The sequence below is a fragment of the Bombina bombina genome, chromosome 8 (assembly GCF_027579735.1).
Source record: "Bombina bombina isolate aBomBom1 chromosome 8, aBomBom1.pri, whole genome shotgun sequence".
In the NCBI taxonomy this organism is placed as follows: Eukaryota; Metazoa; Chordata; class Amphibia; order Anura; family Bombinatoridae; genus Bombina; species Bombina bombina.
This window is the reverse complement of record NC_069506.1, coordinates 229,233,059-229,258,133: the sequence shown is the minus strand read 5'-3', so window position 1 is coordinate 229,258,133 and position 25,075 is coordinate 229,233,059. Positions and strand designations below refer to the sequence as shown.

The 25,075-nt window shown below is 38.0% G+C and overlaps 1 protein-coding gene across 1 annotated transcript in view; it reads right to left on the bottom strand.

The window, feature by feature from the left end:
* Positions 1-433: 433 nt before the first annotated feature.
* The window catches only part of LOC128638137 (urokinase plasminogen activator surface receptor-like), a 60,733-nt gene continuing 36,091 nt past the window's right edge, over positions 434-25,075 (bottom strand). The window contains exons 3-7 of the mRNA XM_053690000.1: positions 23,798-23,953; positions 17,990-18,142; positions 16,045-16,191; positions 15,264-15,374; positions 434-923 (exon numbers count right to left, since the gene is read on the bottom strand). Coding sequence (XP_053545975.1) covers positions 751-923; positions 15,264-15,374; positions 16,045-16,191; positions 17,990-18,142; positions 23,798-23,953 — 740 coding nt within the window. The 3' untranslated portion in view covers positions 434-750. The remainder of the gene's footprint in view (positions 924-15,263; positions 15,375-16,044; positions 16,192-17,989; positions 18,143-23,797; positions 23,954-25,075) is intronic.

Below are 25,075 nucleotides of genomic sequence, written 5' to 3'. Positions count from 1 at the left end.
CTTATTTGAAATTTTGCATTATTGTTTTATTTTAGATTGGTTAATTATGCAATTCTTCCTTTATTTAATGGTCCTTTAATTATAGGACCATTTTTCACAGAAAAAAATAATGAAAAAGTGCTGATGCTAAACAAGGAAAATGGGTTGATTGCATTTACACAGAAAAACAACTCTTTGGAATCTGTCTACAAATAAATAATTATCAATTGTTAGTTTGTGATCCACCCCTATGTGTTTAACAGTTGTAAAGCAGTTGCATTGCAAAGGATACCAAGAAGAAACTGAATGAAATCTGATAATAGAAGTCATTTAAAAAACCTCTTAAAATTGCATGTTCTGTCTGAACCATGGACGCTTCTTTTTGACTTCCAAATGACTTTAAATATCTCTTTAAGATACTGTGAGATAATATTACAAAAAAGGCAAATTGTAGTGTATTGTGTTAACCCTTTATTCTGTTTTGGACAATAAAATAATCTATTAAACGCATCAATATTTATCATTGACCAGCTGTAACTTAGTAGCTTCTCTTAAGGTAAAATGTTGTTGCAATATTAAAAGGAAACTTTCATTATAATCAAGTTATATAAAATGTCAAAATATCCATTTACTAAATATGGTTTGATCATTTTAAATTACAAAATGAAATCATTCTAGAAGCAACTTAGGAGTTGTAATAAATAGCTTGCTATCAAAGATTAATACTGGATTTTGAAGTAAAATACGGTGCTTCTCGAAGCTAATTATCTGTTATCCGTATGTGGGGGTGCTTTTTTGTGGGGTGCTGCTGTTGGCATGGTTACAGAGTGAGTCGGTGCAGCATGCTGTCCTTTTCCATCCTGGGATTTGAAAGGCAGGGTACAGACCTTCGCAGAACGACTTAGTGGCACATCCGCTCATTACAATGTCCTCTGACGTCTCACCTACAGGAAAAGGGAGAGTTAAGCAGAGGGGAAAACCCCATGCAAAACAGATCTCTGCCAGAGACTGTGAAAGCTGACAGACTTAAAGGGACATAATACTCACATGCTAAATCACTTGAAACTGATGCACTATAACTGTAAAAAGCTGACAGGAAAATATCACCTGAGCAACTCTAGGTAAAAAAGGAAGATATTTTACCTCACAATTTCCCCAGCTCAGCAGAGTAAGTTCTGTGTAAAAACTTATACTCAGCTGCTGCTCAGCTGCAGGTAAAACAAAATGAAGAAATGAACAGCAGCCAATCAGCATCAACAGTGCTGAGGTCATGAACTCTTTTACTGTGATCTCATGAGATTTGACTTAACTCTCATGAGATTTCATTGTAAACTTCCTTAAGCTGAATAGGGAAATAAGATGAGAGTGCACGTAAGCTCGCTCCTTCCGCTGTCCCGGGACAGACATACTGATTTGTTGCTTAGAAGTCCTTTACAATGGGATGTGGCTACTGAGAAACTTTTGAGGTAAAATATCTTTTTTACATAGAGATGTTCTTGTGATATTTTATAGTCAGCTTTTTACAGCTATACTGCATTACTTTCAAGTGTTTAAACATTTGGGTATTATGGCCCTTTAAAGAGACATGTTGTCCAAATGTTGACTCACTTCATAGTGATACAGTATATCTGTAAAACTGACTAGAAAATATCACATGAACATCTTTATGTAAAAAAGGAAGCTATTTTACCTTACCGTAACCACATATCATTGCAGAGAGAAGACAAGTATCCAATCAGGATGCTTGTCTGAGGTCTAGCAAGGAAGCGTGCATCTGGCATGTGCATGCAGGCACAGTCCCTTTATTTCCCTCTATCGTTTAGAGAAGTTTACTATGAAATCTTCTGAGATTTGTTTGAAATACTATGAGATCATAGTAAAGCAAACTGTGAAATCAGCAGTGATGATGCTGATTGGCTGTTTTTACCACCATGTAATAGCTATATTTCACATAGGACTTACTCTGGTGAGCTGAAGGAATTTTGAGATATAAAATATCTTCATTTTTTACATAGAGACATTCATGCAATATTCTTTAGTCATCTTTATACAATTATGCTGCATCATTTACAAGTGATTTGGCATTTGGGTATCATCTCCCATTAACACATAACTGCAAGAAACCACACAGATTACTAAAGTTACTAAAGTGATCACATTACTGCAGAGCTATGAGATTGAGAGAAGGATGATACAGATATACAGCTGTGCAAATACCAAATTAGCAGACAAAAATACAGATATGGAGATCCCTGACAGAATACAGAGTGATTCAGAGTTCTAATTAAGACATTAGTGTGACCCAATCACATGGTACTAGTAGTAGTGCAAACAGCTAAAGGGCTGACCACACTATAAGTATACGGTCAAGCAAGAAACATTGTGAGAATAGCTTTAACATCCTTAATGTTATTCTCACAGAGAAACCAAAGGACAAAATACACTGGAGCAGCATAAAACTAAACAAGCCTGCAGTTTTATCTCTTGGTTTATTTCCCTTTTCTGGAGATATCCTCTGACTGATGCTAAGTTATGTGCTTTACAGCCAGGGTTTTTGTATACCATAATCACATTTAAACAATTACTTACTCTAGATTTGTCAATCCTATGTATAATTTATGCTAGAGATCAATGTAATGCTACTATATATATATAAAACCAAATTCATTAAAATTATGGGGGAGATAAAAAACTGAAATTAAAATCCTCCATGTCTCAAAATTAAATCAATATAAATATTTGCATAGGAAATTATCACATCTAGGCAAGATTCCCTGCTTGCTTTTTCCCAGAAATACTTCATATACAATGTTACCAATGCACAAGAGAATTCTGGGTAAGATATGCAAATTAGATATGCAAATTCTAATTTTTTTTGCTTCAAGTACTGTTCTAACACAACGATCCTTTGTGGCAATAATCCTGTTAAAAGAATCGCTGTGTTGAAACAGTACTTGAAGCAAAAAAACTGAGAATTTGCATATCTAATTTACATATCTTACCCAGAATTCTCTTGTGCATTGGTAACATTGTATATGAAGTATTTCTGGGAAAAAGCAAGCGGGGAATCTTGCCTAGATGTGATAATTTCCTATGCAAATATATATATATATATATATATATATATATATATATATATATATATATATATATATATATATATATATATATATATATATACATACGGTAATGTAATACAGTAGTGACTCCCATTACTTCAGTGTAATGTAATTTTATCTCACATATCGCAGTGTAATGTAATGTTACCTCGCATACTACAGTGTAATGTAATGCTGCTTCACATACTGCAGTGTAATGTAATGTTACCTCACATACTACAGTGTAATGTAATGTTACCTCACATACTACAGTGTAATGTAATGCTGCTTCACATACTGCAGTGTAATGTAATGCTATTTCACATCCTGCAGTGTACTGTAATGCTGCCTCACATACTGCAGTGCAATGTAATGCTGCCTCACATACTGCAGTGTACTGTAATGCTGCCTCACATACTGCAGTGTACTGTAATGCTGCCTCACATACTGCAGTGTAATGCAATGCTGCCTCACATACTCCAGTGTAATGTAATGTTATGTCACATACTGCAGTGTAATGTAATGCTGCCTCACATACTGCAGTTTAATGTAATGTTACCGCACATACTGCAGTGTAATGTAATGCTGTTTAACATACAGGGAGTGCAGAATTATTAGGCAAATGAGTATTTTGACCACATCATCCTCTTTATGCATGTTGTCTTACTCCAAGCTGTATAGGCTCGAAAGCCTACTACCAATTAAGCATATTAGGTGATGTGCATCTCTGTAATGAGAAGGGGTGTGGTCTAATGACATCAACACCCTATATCAGGTGTGCATAATTATTAGGCAACTTCCTTTCCTTTGGCAAAATGGGTCAAAAGAAGGACTTGACAGGCTCAGAAAAGTCAAAAATAGTGAGATATCTTGCAGAGGGATGCAGCACTCTTAAAATTGCAAAGCTTCTGAAGCGTGATCATCGAACAATCAAGCGTTTCATTCAAAATAGTCAACAGGGTCGCAAGAAGCGTGTGGAAAAACCAAGGCGCAAAATAACTGCCCATGAACTGAGAAAAGTCAAGCGTGCAGCTGCCAAGATGCCACTTGCCACCAGTTTGGCCATATTTCAGAGCTGCAACATCACTGGAGTGCCCAAAAGCACAAGGTGTGCAATACTCAGAGACATGGCCAAGGTAAGAAAGGCTGAAAGACGACCACCACTGAACAAGACACACAAGCTGAAACGTCAAGACTGGGCCAAGAAATATCTCAAGACTGATTTTTCTAAGGTTTTATGGACTGATGAAATGAGATTGAGTCTTGATGGGCCAGATGGATGGGCCCGTGGCTGGATTGGTAAAGGGCAGAGAGCTCCAGTCCGACTCAGACGCCAGCAAGGTGGAGGTGGAGTACTGGTTTGGGCTGGTATCATCAAAGATGAGCTTGTGGGGCCTTTTCGGGTTGAGGATGGAGTCAAGCTCAACTCCCAGTCCTACTGCCAGTTTCTGGAAGACACCTTCTTCAAGCAGTGGTACAGGAAGAAGTCTGCATCCTTCAAGAAAAACATGATTTTCATGCAGGACAATGCTCCATCACACGCGTCCAAGTACTCCACAGCGTGGCTGGCAAGAAAGGGTATAAAAGAAGAAAATCTAATGACATGGCCTCCTTGTTCACCTGATCTGAACCCCATTGAGAACCTGTGGTCCATCATCAAATGTGAGATTTACAAGGAGGGAAAACAGTACACCTCTCTGAACAGTGTCTGGGAGGCTGTGGTTGCTGCTGCACGCAATGTTGATGGTGAACAGATCAAAACACTGACAGAATCCATGGATGGCAGGCTTTTGAGTGTCCTTGCAAAGAAAGGTGGCTATATTGGTCACTGATTTGTTTTTGTTTTGTTTTTGAATGTCAGAAATGTATATTTGTGAATGTTGAGATGTTATATTGGTTTCACTGGTAAAAATAAATAATTGAAATGGGTATATATTTGTTTTTTGTTAAGTTGCCTAATAATTATGCACAGTAATAGTTACCTGCACACACAGATATCCCCCTAAAATAGCTAAAACTAAAAACAACTTAAAAACTACTTCCAAAAATATTCAGCTTTGATATTAATGAGTTTTTTGGGTTCATTGAGAACATGGTTGTTGTTCAATAATAAAATTAATCCTCAAAAATACAACTTGCCTAATAATTCTGCACTCCCTGTATTGTAGTGTAATGTAATGCTGCCTCACATACTGCAGTGTAATGTAATGCTATCTCACATCCTGTAGTGTAATGTAATGTTACCTCACATACTGCAGTGTAATGTAATGCTGTTTAACATATTGTAGTGTAATGTAATGCTGCCTCACATACTGCAGTGTAATGTAATGCTGCCTCATATACTGCACTGTAATGTAATGGTGCCTCACATACTGCAGTGTAATGTAATGTTACCTCACATACTGCAGTGTAATGTAATGTTACCTCACATACTGCACTGTAATGTAATGGTGCCTCACATACTGCAGTGTAATGTAATGGTGCCTCACATACTGCAGTGTAATGTAATGTTACCTCACATACTGCAGTGTAATGTAATGTTACCTCACATACTGCACTGTAATGTAATGGTGCCTCACATACTGCAGTGTAATGTAATGGTGCCTCACATACTGCAATGTAATGTAATGGTGCCTCACATACTGCAGTGTAAAGTAATGTTACCTCACATACTGCAGTGTAAAGTAATGTTATCTCACATACTGCAGTGTAATGTAATGCTGCCTCACATACTTAATGCATACATACATAACGCATCATTTTCCCTAACGCAGCCATTACAAGTCTTGTCAGTATAGGTGCACCGCAAGCCTTTTAGCCTGTACCACAACAACAGTACTGCACTCGTAAAAATGACGTTTTTTCATGGTATTCTCATAGTGCTGGTATTACGAGTTTTGCTGTGAGGCTAAAAAGCGAGCGTTACAGCCTAAAATGACAAGATCTGTACCACCATCTAAAGTCAGTAGTTATGAGTTTTACGTTACAAAGCTCTAACATAAAACTCATAACTAATGAATTAAAAAGTAAACTAACACCCATAAACTACCTATTAACCCCTAAACCGAGGCCCTCCCGCATCGCAAACACTAAATAAATTTATTAACCCCTAATCTGGCGCTCCCGATATTGCCACCACTTTAAAAAAATATTAACCCCTATTCCGCCGCTCCCTGACATCCTCACCACTATAATAAACTTATTAACCCCTAAACCGCTGCCCTCCCGCATCGCAAACACTATTTGAATATTCATAAATAAAAAGAGAGAAACCTGGGAACGAACAATAGCATAATAGCTTGTTCTATGGCTAGTTACCACCCAAGAAGCAGCCTCTTTTTGCTCAACATGTGCCTTTCACAGAGAAGAACTTTCCTGAAGCATATCAGTTTGATCCTAAATTCACAGTGCAGTTCAGCCCCAAAATACCAGGCAATCCCTCTCTGAACGAGAGAAACAGCAAAACCTCAGACGTACGTTTCGGCCTATTGTGAGCCTCGTCAGTGAGGTGCAGCTATATCCCTCTAGGCACACTGAGCAACAAGTCCACGTCTGGATTCCTGCATCACACTTAGGGAGACTTCCCTAAGTGTCATAATTTGCATAAATAAAAAGAGAGAAGCACTCACCTGGGAACGAACAATAGCATACTAGCTTGTTCGATGGCTAGTTACCACCCAAGAAGCAGCGTCTTTTTGCTCAGCATGTGCCTTTCACAGAGAAGAACTTTCCTCAAGCAGAAGCATATCAGTCTGATCCTGACTTCACAGTACAGTCCAGCCACGAAATACCAGGCAATCTCTCTCTGAATGAGAGAAACAGCAAAAACCCCAGACGTACGTGAAGTCAGGATCAGATTGATATGCTTCAGGAAATTTCTTCTCTGTGAAAGGCACATGGTGAGCAAAAAGAGGCTGCTTTTTGGGTGGTAACTAGCCATAGAACAAGCTATTATGCTATTGTTCGTTCCCAGGTTGAGCACTTCTCTCTTTTTATTTATGCTAATTATGACACTTAGGGAAGTCTCCATAAGTGTGATGCGGGAATCCAGAATCCGTTGCTCAGTGTGCCTAGAGGGATATGGGTGCACCTCACTGATGAGGCCCACAATAAGCCCAAACGTATGTCTGGGGTTTTGCTGTTTCTCTCGTTCAGAGAGGGATTGCCTGGTATTTCGGGGCTGGACTGTACTGTTAAGTCAGGATCAGACTGATATGCTTCAGGAAAGTTCTTCTCTGTGAAAGACACATGTTGAGCAAAAAGAGGCTGCTTCTTGGGTGGTAACTAGCCATAGAACAAGCTATTATGCTATTGTTCACACCCAGGTTGAGCGCTTCTCTCTTTTTTATTCTAACAAACCCCTAATCTGCCGTCTGCCCACATCGCCCCCACTATACTAAAGTTATTAAGCCCTACACCGCCGCCCCTATACTAAACCTATTAACCCCTAAACCGAAAGCCCCCCACAACGAAATAAACTAAATTAAACTATTTACCCATGAACCTAACAACCCCCTAACTTTTTATTAAAATTACAATTTACCTAGCTTAAATTAAATTTAAACTTACCTGTCAAATTAAAAAAAAACAATTAAACTAACTACCAATTAAATTAAACTAAACTACACATTAAAAAAACACACTACTCTAAAAATTACAAAGTATCTGAATACAAAAAAAAACAAAAAAACTAAAGTTACAAAAAATAACAAACACTAAATTACATTCTATTGGCTGATGCATCATCCAATATAATTAGAGCTGCTTAAATCCTATTGGCTGATTTGAACTGCCAATAGGATTTTAGCAGCACTAATTCCTATTGGCTGATTCAAATTTTTCAGCCAATAGGAATGCAAGGGACGCCATCTTGGATCACGTCCCTTGCATTGAAGATTCAGTGTACGGCGGCGACCGTATGAAGAGGGTGCTCCGCGCCAGATGTCTTCAGGATGGACCCGCTCCGTGCCTCCGGGATCAAGATCAAGATAGAAGATGCCGCCTGGATGAAGATTGAAGAGGCCGTCTGGATAAAGACTTCTCACCGCTTGGATCAGGAATTCGCCGCCGGGATAAAGATTGAAGAGGCCGCCTGGATGAAGACTTCTCGCCACCTGGATCAGGACTTCAACTCCGGGATGAAGATCGTTCAAGCGGGACTTCAAAAACTGTAAGTGGATTGTCTTAGGGTTAGTGTTCGGCTTTTTTAAGGGTTTTTTGGGTGGGGTTTTTTTTTAGTTTAGGGTCTGGGCTAAATGCGCTTTTCAGGGCAATGGGTAGCTTAGGTTTTTTAGATAGTCTTTTTATTTTGTGAGTTTGGGGGGGTTTGTAATGTTAATGGGTATTTGTATTTTTTTATTTTTTTTTCAGAAAAAGAGCTGGTATCTTTAGGGGAACGCCCTACAAAAGGCCCTTTTAAGGGCCATTGGTATTTTATTCTAGATTATGTATTTTTTTTATGGGTATTCGAATAGGAATAATTTTATTTTTGATCATTTGTTTGTTATTTTGTGTAATGTATATTTTTATTTATTTTTTAGCAAAAGAACTGTTTAACTTAGGGCAATGCCCTACAAAAGGCCCTTTTAAGGCCCCCCCAAAAGGGCCCTTGGTATTTTATTCTAGATTAGTCTTTTTTATTTTGGGGTGTTTTTTTTATTTTTTTAAAGGGTATTAGAATAGGCATAATCTTTATTTTTTGGATAATTTCATTTTGTTTTTTTTGTAATAGTAGGTTTTTTTATTATTTGTGATTTTAGTGTTTATTTTTTGTAATGGTAGGTTTTATTGTAAGGTAGCTTAGGTTTTATTTCACAGGTAAGTTTGTATTTATTTTAACTAGGTAGTTAGTAAATAGTTAATAATTAATTACTAACTAGTCTACCTAGTTAAAATAAATACAAACTTACCTGTGAAATAAAAATAAAACCTAAGCTAGCTAGAATATAACTATTGGTTATACTGTAGCTAGCTTAGGCTTTATTTCACAGGTAAGTATGTATTATTTAGTTAATAATAGTAATTTTAATTTAGATATAATTTCATTATGTTAAAGTTAGGGGGTGTTAGGGTTACGTTAGGGTTAGGTTCAAGGGTTAATATAGTTTAATTTAGGTTGTTGCTATGTGGGGGCTGGCAGTTTAGGGGTTAATAGGTTTATTTAGCTAATAATTGTAAGTTTAATTTAGACCTATTTTAATTATGTTAAAGTTAGGGGGTGTTAGGGTTAAGGTTACGTTAGGGGTTTTTAGTTTAATTTAGGTTGTTGCGATGTGGGGTTTATTTAGAGGTAGTGATGTGGGGGGCCAGAGGTTTAGGAGTTAATAGGTTTATTTAGGTGGCGGCGATATTGGGAGCGGCGGAATAGGGGTTAATAACTTTAATATAGTTGCGGCGATGTTGGGTGTGCGGCGGATAAGGGGTTAATAACTTTAATATAGTGGCAACGATATCGGGAGCGGCAGAATAGGGGTTAATAACTGTAGGCAGGCGTCGGCGATGTCGGGGGCAGTAGATTAGGGGTGTTTAGATTCAGGGTTTATGTTAGGTTTAAACAGTCTTTGATTGTCCCCAATAGACATCAATGGGGCTGCGTTACGGAGCTTTTGTTTCCGCAATCGCAGGTGTTAGACTTTTTTTTTGCCAGCTCTCCTCATTGATGTCTATGGGGAAAGTGTGCACAAGCACGTCAAAACACTGCTTGTTTTGGGTGCGATATGGAGCTCAAAATCTCCATATCGACCGCACAAGCCAGGTTTTTTTAAATTTGTAATGGCAGCGGTATAGTTAGTTCTTTACTTTCCCTATAGCGCTCAAAACTCGTAATCTAAGTGATAATTTAGTGTAATGTTACCTCAAATACTGCAGTGTAATGTAATGTTACCTAACATACTGCAGTATAATGAAATGCTGCCTCACATACAGCAGTGTAATGTAAAGCTGCCTCACATACAGCAGTGTTATGTAATGCTGCCTCACATACAGTAGTGTAATGTAATACTGCCTCACATACTGCAGTGTAATGTAATGCTATCTCACATCTCTGCTCAACTCTCCCTTTTCCTCTAGGTGAGATGCCAAAGGAGATTGTGATGAGCGGATGTGCCACTAAGTCATTCTGCGAAGGTCTGTAACCTGAAATGCTGCCTCACATACAGCAGTATAATGTAATGCTGCCTCACATACAGCAGTATAATGTAATGCTGCCTCACAAACAGCAGTATAATGTAATGCTGCCTCACATCGTGCAGTGTAATGTAATGTTCCCTTACATACTGCAGTGTAATGTAATGCTGCCTCACATACTGCAGTGTAATATAATGCTGCATCACATACTGCAGTGTAATGTAATGCTGCCTCCCATATTGCAGTGTAATGCAATGCTGCCTCACATACTGCAGTGTAATGTAATGCTGCCTCACATACTGCAGTGTAATGTAATGGTGCCTCACGTACTGCAGTGTAATGTAATGGTGCCTCACATACAGTTGTGTATAATATGCTGCATCACATACTGCAATGTAATATAATGCTGCCTCACATACAGTAGCGTATAATAATGCTGCCTCACATATTATAGTGTAATGTAATGCTGCTTCACATACAGTAGTGTATAATATTGCTGCTTAACATACTGCAGTGTAATGTAATGCTGCCTCCCATACTGCAGTGTAATGTAATGCTGCCTCTCATACTGCAGAGTAATGTAATGCTGCCTCACATACTGCAGTGTAATGTAATGCTGCCTCTCATACTGCAGTGTAATGTAATGGTACCTCACATACTGCAGTGTAATGTAATGATGCCTCCCATACTGCAGTGTAATGTAATGCTGCCTCACATACTGCAGTGTAATGTAATGCTGCCTCGCATACAGTAGCGTATAATAATGCTGCCTCACATATTATAGTGTAATGCAATGCTGCCCCTCATACTGCAGTGTAATGTAATGCTGCCTCACATGCTGCAGTGTAATGTAATGCTGCCTCTCCTACTGCAGTGTAATTTAAGTCTGCCTCTCATACTGCAATGTAATGTAATGCTGCCTCACATACTACAGTTTAATAAAATACTGCATCTCATACTCCAATGTAATATAATGCTGCCTCTCATACTACAATACTGCATCTCATACTGCAGTGTAATATAATACTGCATCTCATACTCCAGTGTGATATAATGCTGCATCAAATACTGCAGTGTGATATAATGCTGCATCACATACTGCAGTGTGATATAATGCTGCATCATATACTGCAGTGTGATATAATGCTGCATCACATACTGCAGTGTAATATAATGCTGCATCACATGCTGCAGTGTGATATAATGCTGCATCACATACTGCAGTGTGATATAATGCTGCATCACATACTGCAGTGTAATATAATGCTGCATCACATACTGCAGTGTAATATAATGCTGCATCACATACTACAGTGTAATATAATACTGCATCTCATACTGCAATGTAATATAATGCTTCATCACATACTGCAGTGTAATATAATGCTGCATCACATACTGAAATGTAATATAATGCTGCATCACATACTACAGTGTAATAAAATACTGCATCTCATACTGCAGTGTAATATAATTCTGCATCTCATACTGCAGTGTAATATAATGCTGACTCTAATAATACAGTGTAATGTAATGTTGCCCTCATACTGCAGTGAAATACTTCTTCATACAGCACCGCAAAGTAATATTGTCTAAGATACTACAAAGTAATGTAGCAGTGCCAAAAGTTGCCTCCCATAATGTGTGGTAAAATACTGAAAAAGCCCAGCATACTGCAAAGATTGTAATGAATATACTGGGCATCTCTAGGGCCTAGATTTGGAGTTCGGCGGTAGCCGTCAAAACCAGCGTTAGAGGCTCCTAACGCTGGTTTTGGGCGCCCGCTGGTATTTGGAGTCAGTGATTAAAGGGTCTAACGCTCACTTTTCAGCCGCGACTTTTCCATACCGCAGATCCCCCTACGCCATTTGCGTAGCCTATATTTTCAATGGGATCTTTCTAACGCTGGTATTTAGAGTCGTTTCTGAAGTGAGCGTTAGAGCTCTAACGACAAAACTCCAGCCGCCTGAAAATAGCAGGAGTTAAGAGCTTTCTGGCTAACGCCGGTTTATAAAGCTCTTAACTACTGTACCCTAAAGTACACTAACACCCATAAACTACCTATGTACCCCTAAACCGAGGTCCCCCCACACCGCCGCCACTCGATGAAAATTTTTAACCCCTAATCTGCCGACCGCCACCTACGTTATACTTATGTACCCCTAATCTGCTGCCCCTAACCCCGCCGACCCCTGTATTACATTTATTAACCCCTAACCTGCCCCCCACAACGTCGCCGCCAGCTACTTAAAATAATTAACCCCTAATCTTCCGACCGCAAATCGCCGCCACCTACGTTATCCCTATGTACCCCTAATCTGCTGCCCTAACATCGCCGACCCCTATTTTATATTTATTAACCCCTAATCTGCCCCCCTCAACGTCGCCGACACCTGCCAACACTTATTAACCCCTAATCTGCCGAGCGGACCTGAGCGCTACTATAATAAATGTATTAACCCCTAATCCGCCTCACTAACCCTATCATAAATAGTATTAACCCCTAATCTGCCCTCCCTAACATCGCCGACACCTAACTTCAATTATTAACCCCTAATCTGCCGACCGGAGCTCACCGCTATTCTAATAAATGTATTAACCCCTAAAGCTAAGTCTAACCCTAACACTAACACCCCCCTAAGTTAAATATAATTTACATCTAACGAAATAAATTAACTCTTATTAAATAACTTATTTCTATTTAAAGCTAAATACTTACCTGTAAAATAAACCCTAATATAGTTACAATATAAATAATAATTATATTATAGCTATTTTAGGATTAATATTTATTTTACAGGCAACTTTGTAATTATTTTAACCAGGTACAATAGCTATTAAATAGTTAAGAACTATTTAATAGTTACCTAGTTAAAATAATAACAAATTTACCTGTAAAATAAATCCTAACCTAAGATATAATTAAACCTAACACTACCCTATCAATAAAATAATTAAATAAAATACCTACAATTACCTACAATTAACCTAACACTACACTATCAATAAATTAATTAAACACAATTCCTACAAATAACTACAATTAAATAAACTAGCTAAAGTACAAAAAATAAAAAAGAACTAAGTTACAAAAAATAAAAAAATATTTACAAACATAAGAAAAATATTACAACAATTTTAAACTAATTACACCTACTCTAAGCCCCCTAATAAAATAACAAAGCCCCCCAAAATAAAAAATTCCCTACCCTATTCTAAATTAAAAAAGTTACAAGCTCTTTTACCTTACCAGCCCTGAACAGGGCCCTTTGCGGGGCATGCCCCAAGAATTTCAGCTCTTTTGCCTGTAAAAAAAAACATACAATACCCCCCCCCCAACATTACAACCCACCACCCACATACCCCTAATCTAACCCAAACCCCCCTTAAATAAACCTAACACTAAGCCCCTGAAGATCTTCCTACCTTGTCTTCACCATCCAGGTATCACCGATCCGTCCTGGCTCCAAGATCTTCATTCAACCCAAGCGGGGGTTGGCGATCCATAATCCGGTCCAGAAGAGGCTCCAAAGTCTTCCTCCTATCCGGCAAGAAGAGGACATCCGGACCGGCAAACATCTTCTCCAAGCGGCATCTTCGATCTTCTTCCATCCGGAGCGAAGCGGCAGGATCCTGAAGACATCCAGCGCGGAACATCCATCCGGACCGACGACTGAACGACGAATGACTGTTCCTTTAAGGGACGTCATCCAAGTTTATTTAATTATTTTATTGATAGGGTAGTGTTAGGTTTAATTATATCTTAGGTTAGGATTTATTTTACAGGTAAATTTGTTATTATTTTAACTAGGTAACTATTAAATAGTTCTTAACTATTTAATAGTTATTGTACCTGGTTAAAATAATTACAAAGTTGCCTGTAAAATAAATATTAATCCTAAAATAGCTATAATATAATTATAATTTATATTGTAGCTATATTAGGATTTATTTTACAGGTAAGTAATTAGCTTTAAATAGGAATAAGTTATTTAATAAGAGTTAATTTATTTCGTTAGATGTAAATTATATTTAACTTAGGGGGGTGTTAGTGTTAGGGTTAGACTTAGCTTTAGGGGTTAATACATTTATTAGAATAGCGGTGAGCTCCGATCGGAAGATTAGGGGTTAATAATTGAAGGTAGGTGTCGGCGATGTTAGGGAGGGCAGATTAGGGGTTAATACTATTTATGATAGGGTTAGTGAGGCGGATTAGGGGTTAATAACTTTATTATAGTAGCGCTCAGGTCCGCTCGGCAGATTAGGGGTTAATAAGTGTAGGCAGGTGTCGGCGACGTTGTGGGGGGCAGATTAGGGGTTAATAAATATAATATAGGGGTCGGCGATGTTAGGGCAGCAGATTAGGGGTACATAGGGATAACGTAGGTGGCGGCGGTTTACGGAGCGGCAGATTAGGGGTTAAACAAAATATGCAGGGGTCAGCGATAGCGGGGGCGGCAGATTAGGGGTTAATAAGTGTAAGGTTAGGGGTGTTTAGACTCGGGGTACATATTAGGGTGTTAGGTGCAGACGAAGGAAGTGTTTCCCCATAGGAAACAATGGGGCTGCGTTAGGAGCTGAACGCTGCTTTTTTGCAGGTGTTAGGTTTTTTTTCAGCTCAAACAGTCCCATTGTTTCCTATGGGAGAATCGTGCACGAGCACGTTTTTGAGGCCGGCCGCGTCCGTAAGCAACTCTGGTATCGAGAGTTGCATTTGCGGTAAAAATGCTCTACGCTCCTTTTTTGGAGCCTAACGCAGCATTTGTTTGAACTCTCGATACCAGAGTTAATTTTATGGTGCGGCCAGAAAAAAGCCCGCGGAGCGTTAACAGCCCTTTTACCGCCGAACTCCAAATCTAGGCCTAGGAATGTATAATAACACATTTTACTCTCTTCACTGCAAAAACAAAAGACTCAGAAGACTCTAAACTCCTTTATGCACTGACACTCAGATTTTGGTCACTTTTAACAACTTCACTGCCATTCTCAATAACATGACATTCTATGGTAACTCTGCTCTCTCTGACAACTTGATGTTGGGCTCTGTAACCCCTCACCTACCTATCAAGTCGATACAGTATGTCATTGCTCCACGGCACTTCATTGTGCTGATGGTATTTGGGGATGAGCGGCTGTTACACTGCAAACCATTCTCTGCTCCAGGGTCTGTGACTGGGGAAAATGCAAAAAAACAGTGTAAGAAATGAGTATTTGTAATACTGGTGTGTGTATTTACTACAATGTGTACCTTACACTGTATGTTGCATTAGGTGTTACTCTGAATCGGTTAGACAGTGTTTGAAGCTAAGTATTTTTAAGGACTGTGTGTTTGTGTGTCATTTTGACCTTAGAAGTTACAGTGTGTTGTGCTATATTGTGAGTTAATGCATTACTGTATAATGCTGTTAGTGTTATAATGTTTTGTTACTTTGTGTGTGTTACTGAGCTGTGAATTGGTCATATTTGGCTATAAATTGTGTTGTTACCCGGTGTATTACTGTCCTATGAATAGGCATTGTTGATATAAATTGTGTTGTTTCACTGTGTGTGTTAATGGTCAGTGAATTGTCCATGTTACTATAAATTGTGTTGTTTCATCGTGTGTGTTACTGGCCTATGAACTGGCACATGTTATTATAGTTGTTGTTGTTACACCGTGTGTATTACTGGTCAGTGAATTGGCACATGTTGCTATAAATGTTGCTGCTACACTGTGTGTGATACTGATTTGTGAATTGAGCAGTGTTGCTATAAATTGTGTTGTTATACAGTGTGTGTTACTGGCTTGTGAATTGGCTGGTTTTGTTATAAATTGTTTTGTTACACTGAGTGTGTTACTGACCTGTGAATTGACCATTATTGCAGTGTGACACGTTACAGCACTGGTGATTGGATGCGTAAGATACAGGTTTTTGACCATTACTAAATGCAGCGAGCCCTGGACAGACAGTGGTATTACTGCAACTCTTTATCATGGATTGATGTGTGTCTGTGGGAGAAGGAACGAAAAAGGAGCCTCAGAATAGCTGTACATACTAGAACCATCGCCATCCCACCTTTTATATATATATATATATATATATATATATATATATATATATATATATATATATATATATATATATATATATATATATTATAGAATGTACAATCGGTATCCGCATCCCTCTGTACATACATACTGTCAGATTAATAGAATCAAAAAATTTCTAAAGTAGAACCCAAAATAAAATCTAATGGTGCTTAAGTGGGTTTGCCCCTCCTCCTTGCCTATTTTTCCTTAGTAATTACATCTTTTTAGATTATTAACAAGGATGTAATCCCACCTTCAGTTGGCTGTTATTAAATAATGGATTTACACTGATACATTGAACATGAATGTGTAATTGCATGATTCTCAAACACACACCCAGCATTTTGATATTGTAATCTGGGACTGGAAGGCTAGGGGTGGAGTAAACATGGTCTGGAGGATATGACTGGGCAGTAAACAGCAAAGATGGTGCAGTCAAAGTCTGTGGTTGAGGTCAGTAAAGATTGTGTACATGCTTAGGTTGTTCGTGGGCAGGGTAAGACAATCCATGTGTGTGATTGGCTCATCTAAAGGTTGAATTCAGGACAGTGTGTGTATGGCTGGGTTGTTCAGGGTTGAAGTTAGGTAATTCATGAGTGCGTGATTGACCAGTCTGTGGGTGAATTCAGGACAGTATGTGTACATGGCTGGTTTTTCAGAGGTGGTATCAAGCAATCATGTTTGTGGTTGGCCAGTCTGAGGGTGAAGACAAGGCATTTTATGTGCATGTCTGGCTTCTTCAGGGGTAGAATCATGTAATCCATGTGTGTGGTTAGCCAGTCTTAGGGTCCTGTCAGGGCTGTTTGTAGGCATTGCTGAGCCGTTTAGGGACAAAGTTGAGCAGTTCATTTGTTTGTTTTTTAGGGGTATGCTTGTTTGTTACTTTTCTCGGTGTTCTTAGATTATTATCAGATTTGCTTTATGACATAAGTAAAGTTAAGAAGTGATGAAAGGATAGCTATTCCATACTGTGCATAACATGTTCAAACTAGAAAGCCATAAATGGATGGCGTATAAGTAAAGCCCTGAGGACATTAAAGGCACATTTTACCCCAAAATGTTCTCCCCTTTAATTTGCTCCCAATGGTGCACTTTAACTGCTGGAGAGTAGCTCGTTTACACTTATTTCAGCATTTGAAATAGCTGATTAAGCTTGTGCAATCCCCACCTACACTGAAATTTGCTATACTGGAGTCTAGGCTATTGATAAGCCTAAGCAAACACGTCCAGCAGAAAAAATTACACTGCCAGTGGGGTGCAGCATAGTTGAGTAATACAATGTTATTTTTCCATCAATTTCTTGAAGTAATAAGCTTTGGTTTACAAATAGATATAAAATAAGGAACCATGTATGTGTACACAAAGTGATAACATAATGAGATCTGATATTACATGCAAGCTCAACACATTTCAGTAGGCTGTGGTTTAAAAGCACAAAACCAGCCAATTCATATACACCAATTTCTTATACATTTTATACTCTGCAGCTGGTATAACAGGTCATTGAAAATACATTAAAGGAAAAACTATTTTACAGTATACTGTCCCTTTAAGGGTTATACTGGAGAACACTTTGGGCTTCAAACCCAGTAGCACCATCAGCATTGTCCTGTTTGCTCATTATATTGTTTTATGGAATACACAAATTGTACACAGCCTCAACCACAGTGTTCCTCTCCTCTGTTGTCCCATATTTTTGCAAGCAGCCACTTACCCTCACTGAGTGCTGTGGTAATTGACACTTGAATGCAGTTTGTCTTGGATGAAGCACATCTCAGATTAGGAAGACTACCGTGTCCGCAAGCTGAAGGGGGGCCATTACATGCCAGACACTCTCTTACCCACGGATCAGAACCATCTTCTAAAACTGCAAAAGAAAACACATTTAAACAGACTTGTGTAGCATTCTCTCTACTCACCTGTAACTGAGTTTGTGTATAATTTAATATTTGTGTTTTAATATTTATATAATTATATGCTGCTTTTCATTGAATACTTGAAGATTAAAGGTTCAAAACTGAATTCCCCAGAAATTAACTAATGAATAAAAATGAAACAACATTGGATTGGGTGTTTATTGTTGGTTTTACTTGATTTTGCTGTAAATGCTATGATTTTACTGTAAAAATTGTTTATGTCCTGGTGGAACACTAACAAATACATGCAGCGGATGTGGACAATGTCTCTTTTTTCGACAGATCTTATAAAATTTGGTTACTCAAAATATAGTTTAGAGACAGTCAAGTAGATTACAAGTTATGCGTGCTATAGGGAATTCAAAAGTTGCGTTATTTAACCCTCTATAGCGCAGCCATTACAAATTTTGAAACAGCTGGCTTGTGTGTGCGATATGGTGGTTTTAACCTCCATACCACACAAAATACAAGCGCTGTTTTGACATGCTCGTGCACGTTTTCCCCATAGACATCAATGGGGAGAGCGGGTCAGAAAAAAACGTAACACCTGCGATAGCGGAATGAAAAGCTCCGTAACGCAGCCCCATTGATGTCTAACACCCTAACATACACCCCACGTCTAAACACCACTAATCTGCTGCCCCCGACATCGCCAACACGTACATAATGTTATTAACCCCTAATTTGCCACTCCCGATATCGCTGCCACCAAAATAAATATATTAACCCCTAATCTGCCGCACCCGATATCGCCGCCACTATACTAAAGTTATTAACCCCTATTCCCCGCACCCCAACTACGCCCACACTATAATAAATCTATTAACCCCTATTCCGCTGCTCCCCGACAATGCTGCAACTAAATAAAGCTATTAACCCCTAAACCTCTGGCCTCCCACATCACTTCCACTAAATAAACCTATTAACCCCTAAACCGCAAACCCCCCACATCGCAACAACCTAAATTAAACTATATTACCCTAAATCTAACCGTAACCCTAACACCCCTTAACTTTAACATAATTAAAATAGATCTAAATTAAAGTTACAATTATTAACTAAACAATACCATCATTTAAAACTAAATACAAACTTACCTGTAAAATAAAACCTAAGCTAGCTACAATATAACTAATAGTTATATTTTAGCTAGCTTAGGTTTTATTTTTATTTCACGGGTAAGTTTGTATTAATTTTAACTAGGTAGACTAGTTAGTAAATAGTTATTAACTATTTACTAACCACCTAGTTAAAATAAATACAAATTTACCTGTCAAATAAAACCTAAGCTGCCTTACACTAAAACCTAACATTACACAAAATAAAAAAACCTACCATTACAAAAAATAACAGTGTATCAAGAACAATACAGTAGAAAGTAGAGCTGATAAAATAACATTGATAACAAATTATCAAAATTAATAGCAATTATTCCTATTCTAATACCCTGTTAAAAAAAAAACACCCCAAAATAAAAAACCTAATCTATAATAAACTACCAATAGCCCTTAAAAGGGCCTTTGGTAGGGCATTAATCTAAGTTAAACAGCTATTTTACCCGAAAAAAAAATTACAAAGACCCACTAACATTACAAGCCCCCCCCCCCCCAAACCCACAAAATAAAAATAAAAAACTATCTAAAAAAACTAATCTACCCATTGCCCTGAAAAGGGCATTTGTATGGGCATTGCCCTTAAAAGGGCATTCAGCTCTTTTGCATTGCTCTGAACCCTAAACTAAAAATAAAACCCACCCAAAAGGTTTAAAAAAATCCTAACACTAACTCCCGAAGATCCACTTACAGTTGCTGAAGTCCCGCTTGAAGGATTTTCATCCAGGCGGCGTCTTCTATCTTCATCCCGGCGGCGCGAGCGGGTCCATCCGGAAGATATCCAGCCCGGAAAATCCTCTTCAGACGGTCGCCGTCGTATACTGAATCTTCAATGCAAGGTACGCAATTCAAAATGGCGTCCCTTGAATTCTATTGGCTGATTTGATTTTGGAAATTCAAATCAGCCAATAGGAGAGAACTACTGAAATCTTATTGGCTGTTCAAATCAGCCAATAGGATGAGAGCAACTGACATTCTAGTGGCTGATTTGAATAGCCAATAGAATTTCAGTAGCTCTCATCCTATTGGCTGATTTGAACAGCCAATAGGATTTCAGTAGCTCTCATCAAATAGGAATGCAATGGACGCCATTTTGAATCGCGTACCTTGCATTGAAGATTCAGTATACGGCAGCGACGGTATGAAGAGGATGCTCCGTGCCTAATGTCTTAAGGATGTACCGCTCCTCGCCGCTGGGATGAAGATAGAAGATGCCACCTGGATGAAGATGGAGCCGTCGGGATGAAGATCCTTCAAGGGCAATGCCCATACAAATGCCCTTTTCAGGGCAATGAGTAGATTAGGTTTTTGTTAGAGTTAGGTTTTTTTATTTTGGGGTGTTGATTGGGTGGTGGGTTTTACTGTTCGGGGGGTCTTTGTATTTTTTTTACAGGTAAAAGAGCTGTTTAACTTAGGGCAATGCCCTACATTTGTAGGCTAGGTTTTTTATTTTATTTTGGGTGGGCTTTTTTATTTTTATAGTGCTATTAGATTAGGTGTAATTCTTTTTTGTTTTTGATAATTTTGTTTGTTATTGTTCGTAATTTAGTGTTTGTTATTTTTTGTAATTTAGTATTTTTTATTTTTTGTAATTAGATGGTTTGTAATTTTTATAGTAGTGTTAGGATTTTTTTAATGTGTAATATAGTTTATTTAATTGGTAGTTAGTTTAATTTTAGTTTAATAGTTATATTAGTTTAATTGTTAGTTTAAACTTAGTGTTTTTAATTTGACAGGTAAGTTTTAATTTAATATAAGATAGGGAAATTGTAATTTTAATATAAAGTTAGGGGGGCGTTAGGTTTAGGGGTCACTAGTTTAAATTAGTTTATTGAGATGACGATGGCTTTCGGTTTAGGGGTTAATAGTTTAATTTAGTATATTTCATTGTGGGGGGCTTGCGGTTTAGTGGTTAATAGGTTTATTATAGTGGCGGCGTTGTAGGGCTTAATAACGTTAGTATAGTGGGGGCGATGTGGGCGGATTAAGGCTTAATTATATTTAAATAGTGTTTGCGATGCGGGAGGGAGGCGGTTTAGGAGTTAATAACTTTATTATTGTGGTGACGATGCCGGCGAGCGGCGGAATAGGGGTTAAAAATTTTTATTAGTGGTGGCGATATCGGGAGCAGCAGATTAGGGGTTAATAACTTTAATATAGTATTTGCGATGCAGGAGGGCTTCAGTTTAGGGGTTAATAGGTAGTTTATGGGTGTTAGTGTACTTTTTAACACTTTAGTTATGAGTTTTATGTAACAGTTTTGTTGCGTAAAACTCATAAATACTGCTCTCAGATGTCGGAATGGATCTTGTCATTATAGGGTGTAATGCAAGCTTTTTAGCCTCACCGCAAAACTTGTAATACCAGCGCTATGGAAAAAACATTTTTAAGAGTGCAGGACTGACGTTGCATTACAGGCTAAAAGACTTGCGGTACAGCTATACCGAGAAGACTCGTAATGGCTGCGGTGCTGTTTTAACGCTGAAATTACAATTTTTTCAGCGTTAAAACCCAAACGCAAAACTTGTAATCTAGGTGAGTTTTGCTTAATTTACTAATGTATTGTGGTTATAGTCATTAAGTTTAACGAAAGAGTAAACTGGCTTATGTAATACAATATTCTTGTAAATATGGTCATTGAATAAAGCTGGTCCTAAAAAAAAAAGAAAGAGAAGAAAAATTGTGCATGTCCCACACACCTCGGAGAGGATAGGTTTGTGCAGTGCTCTAAACAATCACTGTGTAGCATTTAAAGCTGGGTAAGGCAATATGCAGAATGCCTAAGTACAGAATCTGAGCTCTAGCATCTTTAGAGAGACTGGAACAAGCAAAAATATGTTTTTTACAGCAAAAGCAAGCAAAACAAATAACCCATGTATAGTGCAATGCTGTTTCATTTTCATGAAATAATTCATTTATAGTGAATTCCGTCTTTAGTTTAATGCTAATTTAATAGAGCTAAAAGTCAATCCCTGATAACTATTGTTGAATTCAGCATGCGATTTTCATTCTATTGTTGCTAAACAGAAAGCTAAACATGCTGTGGATTTACCAGTTGTGTGTAGAGATGTGCATTCGGGTTTCAGACAAATGCAAATTCATCAGCATTTTGCTGCTTTGTCAAGTCACTACATGAACAGATAAATAAATTATTGAACTAAGTTTATTCATTCTTCCTGTTTGGCCCCAAAAGAGGTACAGGAAAGGGGGAGGGGCTTGTTTGGTAATGATGTACAGAGGGTCTTACCATTCGTGTGTCCCTCATCCCCTGTCCAGTCCTGCCATAGAATTACTAATAACTGATGTTAGGGTCAGCCAGCCAGGCACTAAAAATTTGATTTTAGTAATACAGGCTTGTCCAATCAAGCCTTCACCTAGCATAGGGAGGTGGGAGACTAGAGGAGGCTCAGATATTTTTAATGACTTTGACAGGAACTATTGAAAAAGCAGTTGTATGACGTCTGTGTCATTGACTCAAATTCAATTAGAGAGTTGTATGTTCTTTTAACATTAAAATATATGTTCTATTAATTGTTAGAATCCTATAGTGTAAGCTTTTTTTGTTATAATTTGTCCATATTTGCTGTTAACATTGAAAATAATGATAACAAATCCGCATCCAAAATTAATCCAAGCTCATTGCACACATGGAGCGCAATTCGGCCGAATTGAACGTTTGGAAAAATCCTAAACAAATCTTTCAGACAAAATAAATGTTTTGGTCCGTGCACGTCTAGCTGTGTGTTTGTAGTGTAGTCATCTTCTGGTATTATAAGTACATATTTTAACATATATTTTGTGTGGAAAAAACCCCGGAAAAAAAAACATATTAATGCTGGCATTTTTACTTCTCAGAAAATACCTCAGTTTAAGTTTTTCTATTAAGGGACATACAAATGAAACATCTAAGGCTATTTAACCTCAGAATAATAGCAGGAATAAAGGTGTCATTTAATATTAAATCAAAATTGTACCTCCTTATGTGCCTTGGTAGGCAACACTTTTGAAAGGAAAAATGATGTATTAAAATGAAACTGTATTCCTGCTGTTATGCTAGTTCTGTTTTCTTCATGTACATGGGATGTCATTGGAGTATTGCTTTGTATTGGAGTAGTGCTTTGTATTGGAGTAGTGCTTTGTATTGGAGTATTGCTTTGTATTTGTATTGGAGTAGTGCTTTGTATTGGAGTATTGCTTTGTATTTGTATTGGAGTAGTGCTTTGTATTGGAGTAGTGCTTTGTATTGGAGTAGTGCTTTGTATTGGAGTAGTGCTTTATATTGGAGTAGTGCTTTGTATTGGAGTAGTGCTTTGTATTGGAGTATTGCTTTGTATTGGAGTAGTGCTTTGTATTGGAGTATTGCTTTGTATTTGTATTGGAGTAGTGCTTTGTATGGGTGCTATGGAAGACTAGTAATAGCAAGTGTGAAATTTAGGAATATGGTTCCTCTTACCTCCCCTTGCCCCTTTCATGAAGTGCATATTAGATCCTCACCTGGTGTCAAATGCTGATTACACAGATCTGTGTTACAGCATACCATGCTCTGGTTATACCGTATATGTTGCAGGGTTATGGTGAGAGTCTTGTTACAATAGTTATCCAAATCTTGAGTGCAGCCTTTAGCCAGGTAAGAATAACCGCTCAACAGGCCTAAAGGGCAGAAAAAAATACTGTTACTCTTCTTAATGAACAGCAAATTGTTATACTCCCTTTATGAAGTAATGACTAAATATGCTGCAAATCCTTACAGTCTGTGAAAACGTGCTTTTAACTATTGAGAAAAACTACAAAAGCTATGCCCTTTTCAACGTCTCAGTAATCACTTGTCCACAATACAGGATAATTTTATTGCCATTTGTTTATATTTATACATTTTTTATATTTTTAATTTTTTTTATAAATTTCTAAAAGGCATCTTGAAGTTTGCAGCAGTTGAAGCATATACTAGGAGTGCTAATTACTTCCAGCAGTTCACCATGTAGTCCGTCCCGTAGTTTTTCTTAAAATCAGAGTAAACATTTTACAGAATAATTATATATAGTCGCCCCCTTTTTAAATTCCAGCTCAAGCTACATGTTTTAAAGCTCAGCAGGGTGCAAGTTCCTGTTTGTTCTAACTACCAAGGGCTAGATTACAAGTGGAGCGCTATATATACATTGCTTTCATAAAAGCAATATTATCGCTCCATTTTGTAATACCAGCGCACGATAATGTGCGCTGGTATTACAAGTTCACAGCAAGGTGAATGCAACCTAATGTTTGCATCTCTGGGAAGCATTGCGCTCACAAGAGCGTGCTTCTATACACTCCTATGGGAGCCTCATTCTGATGCCGTCAGGGACGGCATCAGAACGAAGCATTGCGCTCACAAGAGCGTGCTTCTATACACTCCTATGGGAGTCTCATTCTGATGCCGTCAGGGACGACATCAGAATTTCAGCACCAGTTAAGGGGTAAGTCGCGCAGGAATGGCTCCCATATATATATATATATATACACTATTAACACATAAATATATATGTCTATAAGCATATGCATATATTTCCTGGGAACACACAGTTCCCATAGACTGCAATATAAAGGCACTTTTCAGTGCCGTTTTTTTCTAACACCCCACTCCCACCCCCAAAATTCTGCCTAGTGCAGTAAATTTATTAAAAAAATAAATATGCTGCCATATTTATTTTTTAATGAGCTACACTAGACAGTATTTTGGGGCTATTTGGGGCGCATTTATAAAATTAACCAGAGATCCGATCCAGCCACTTGTAA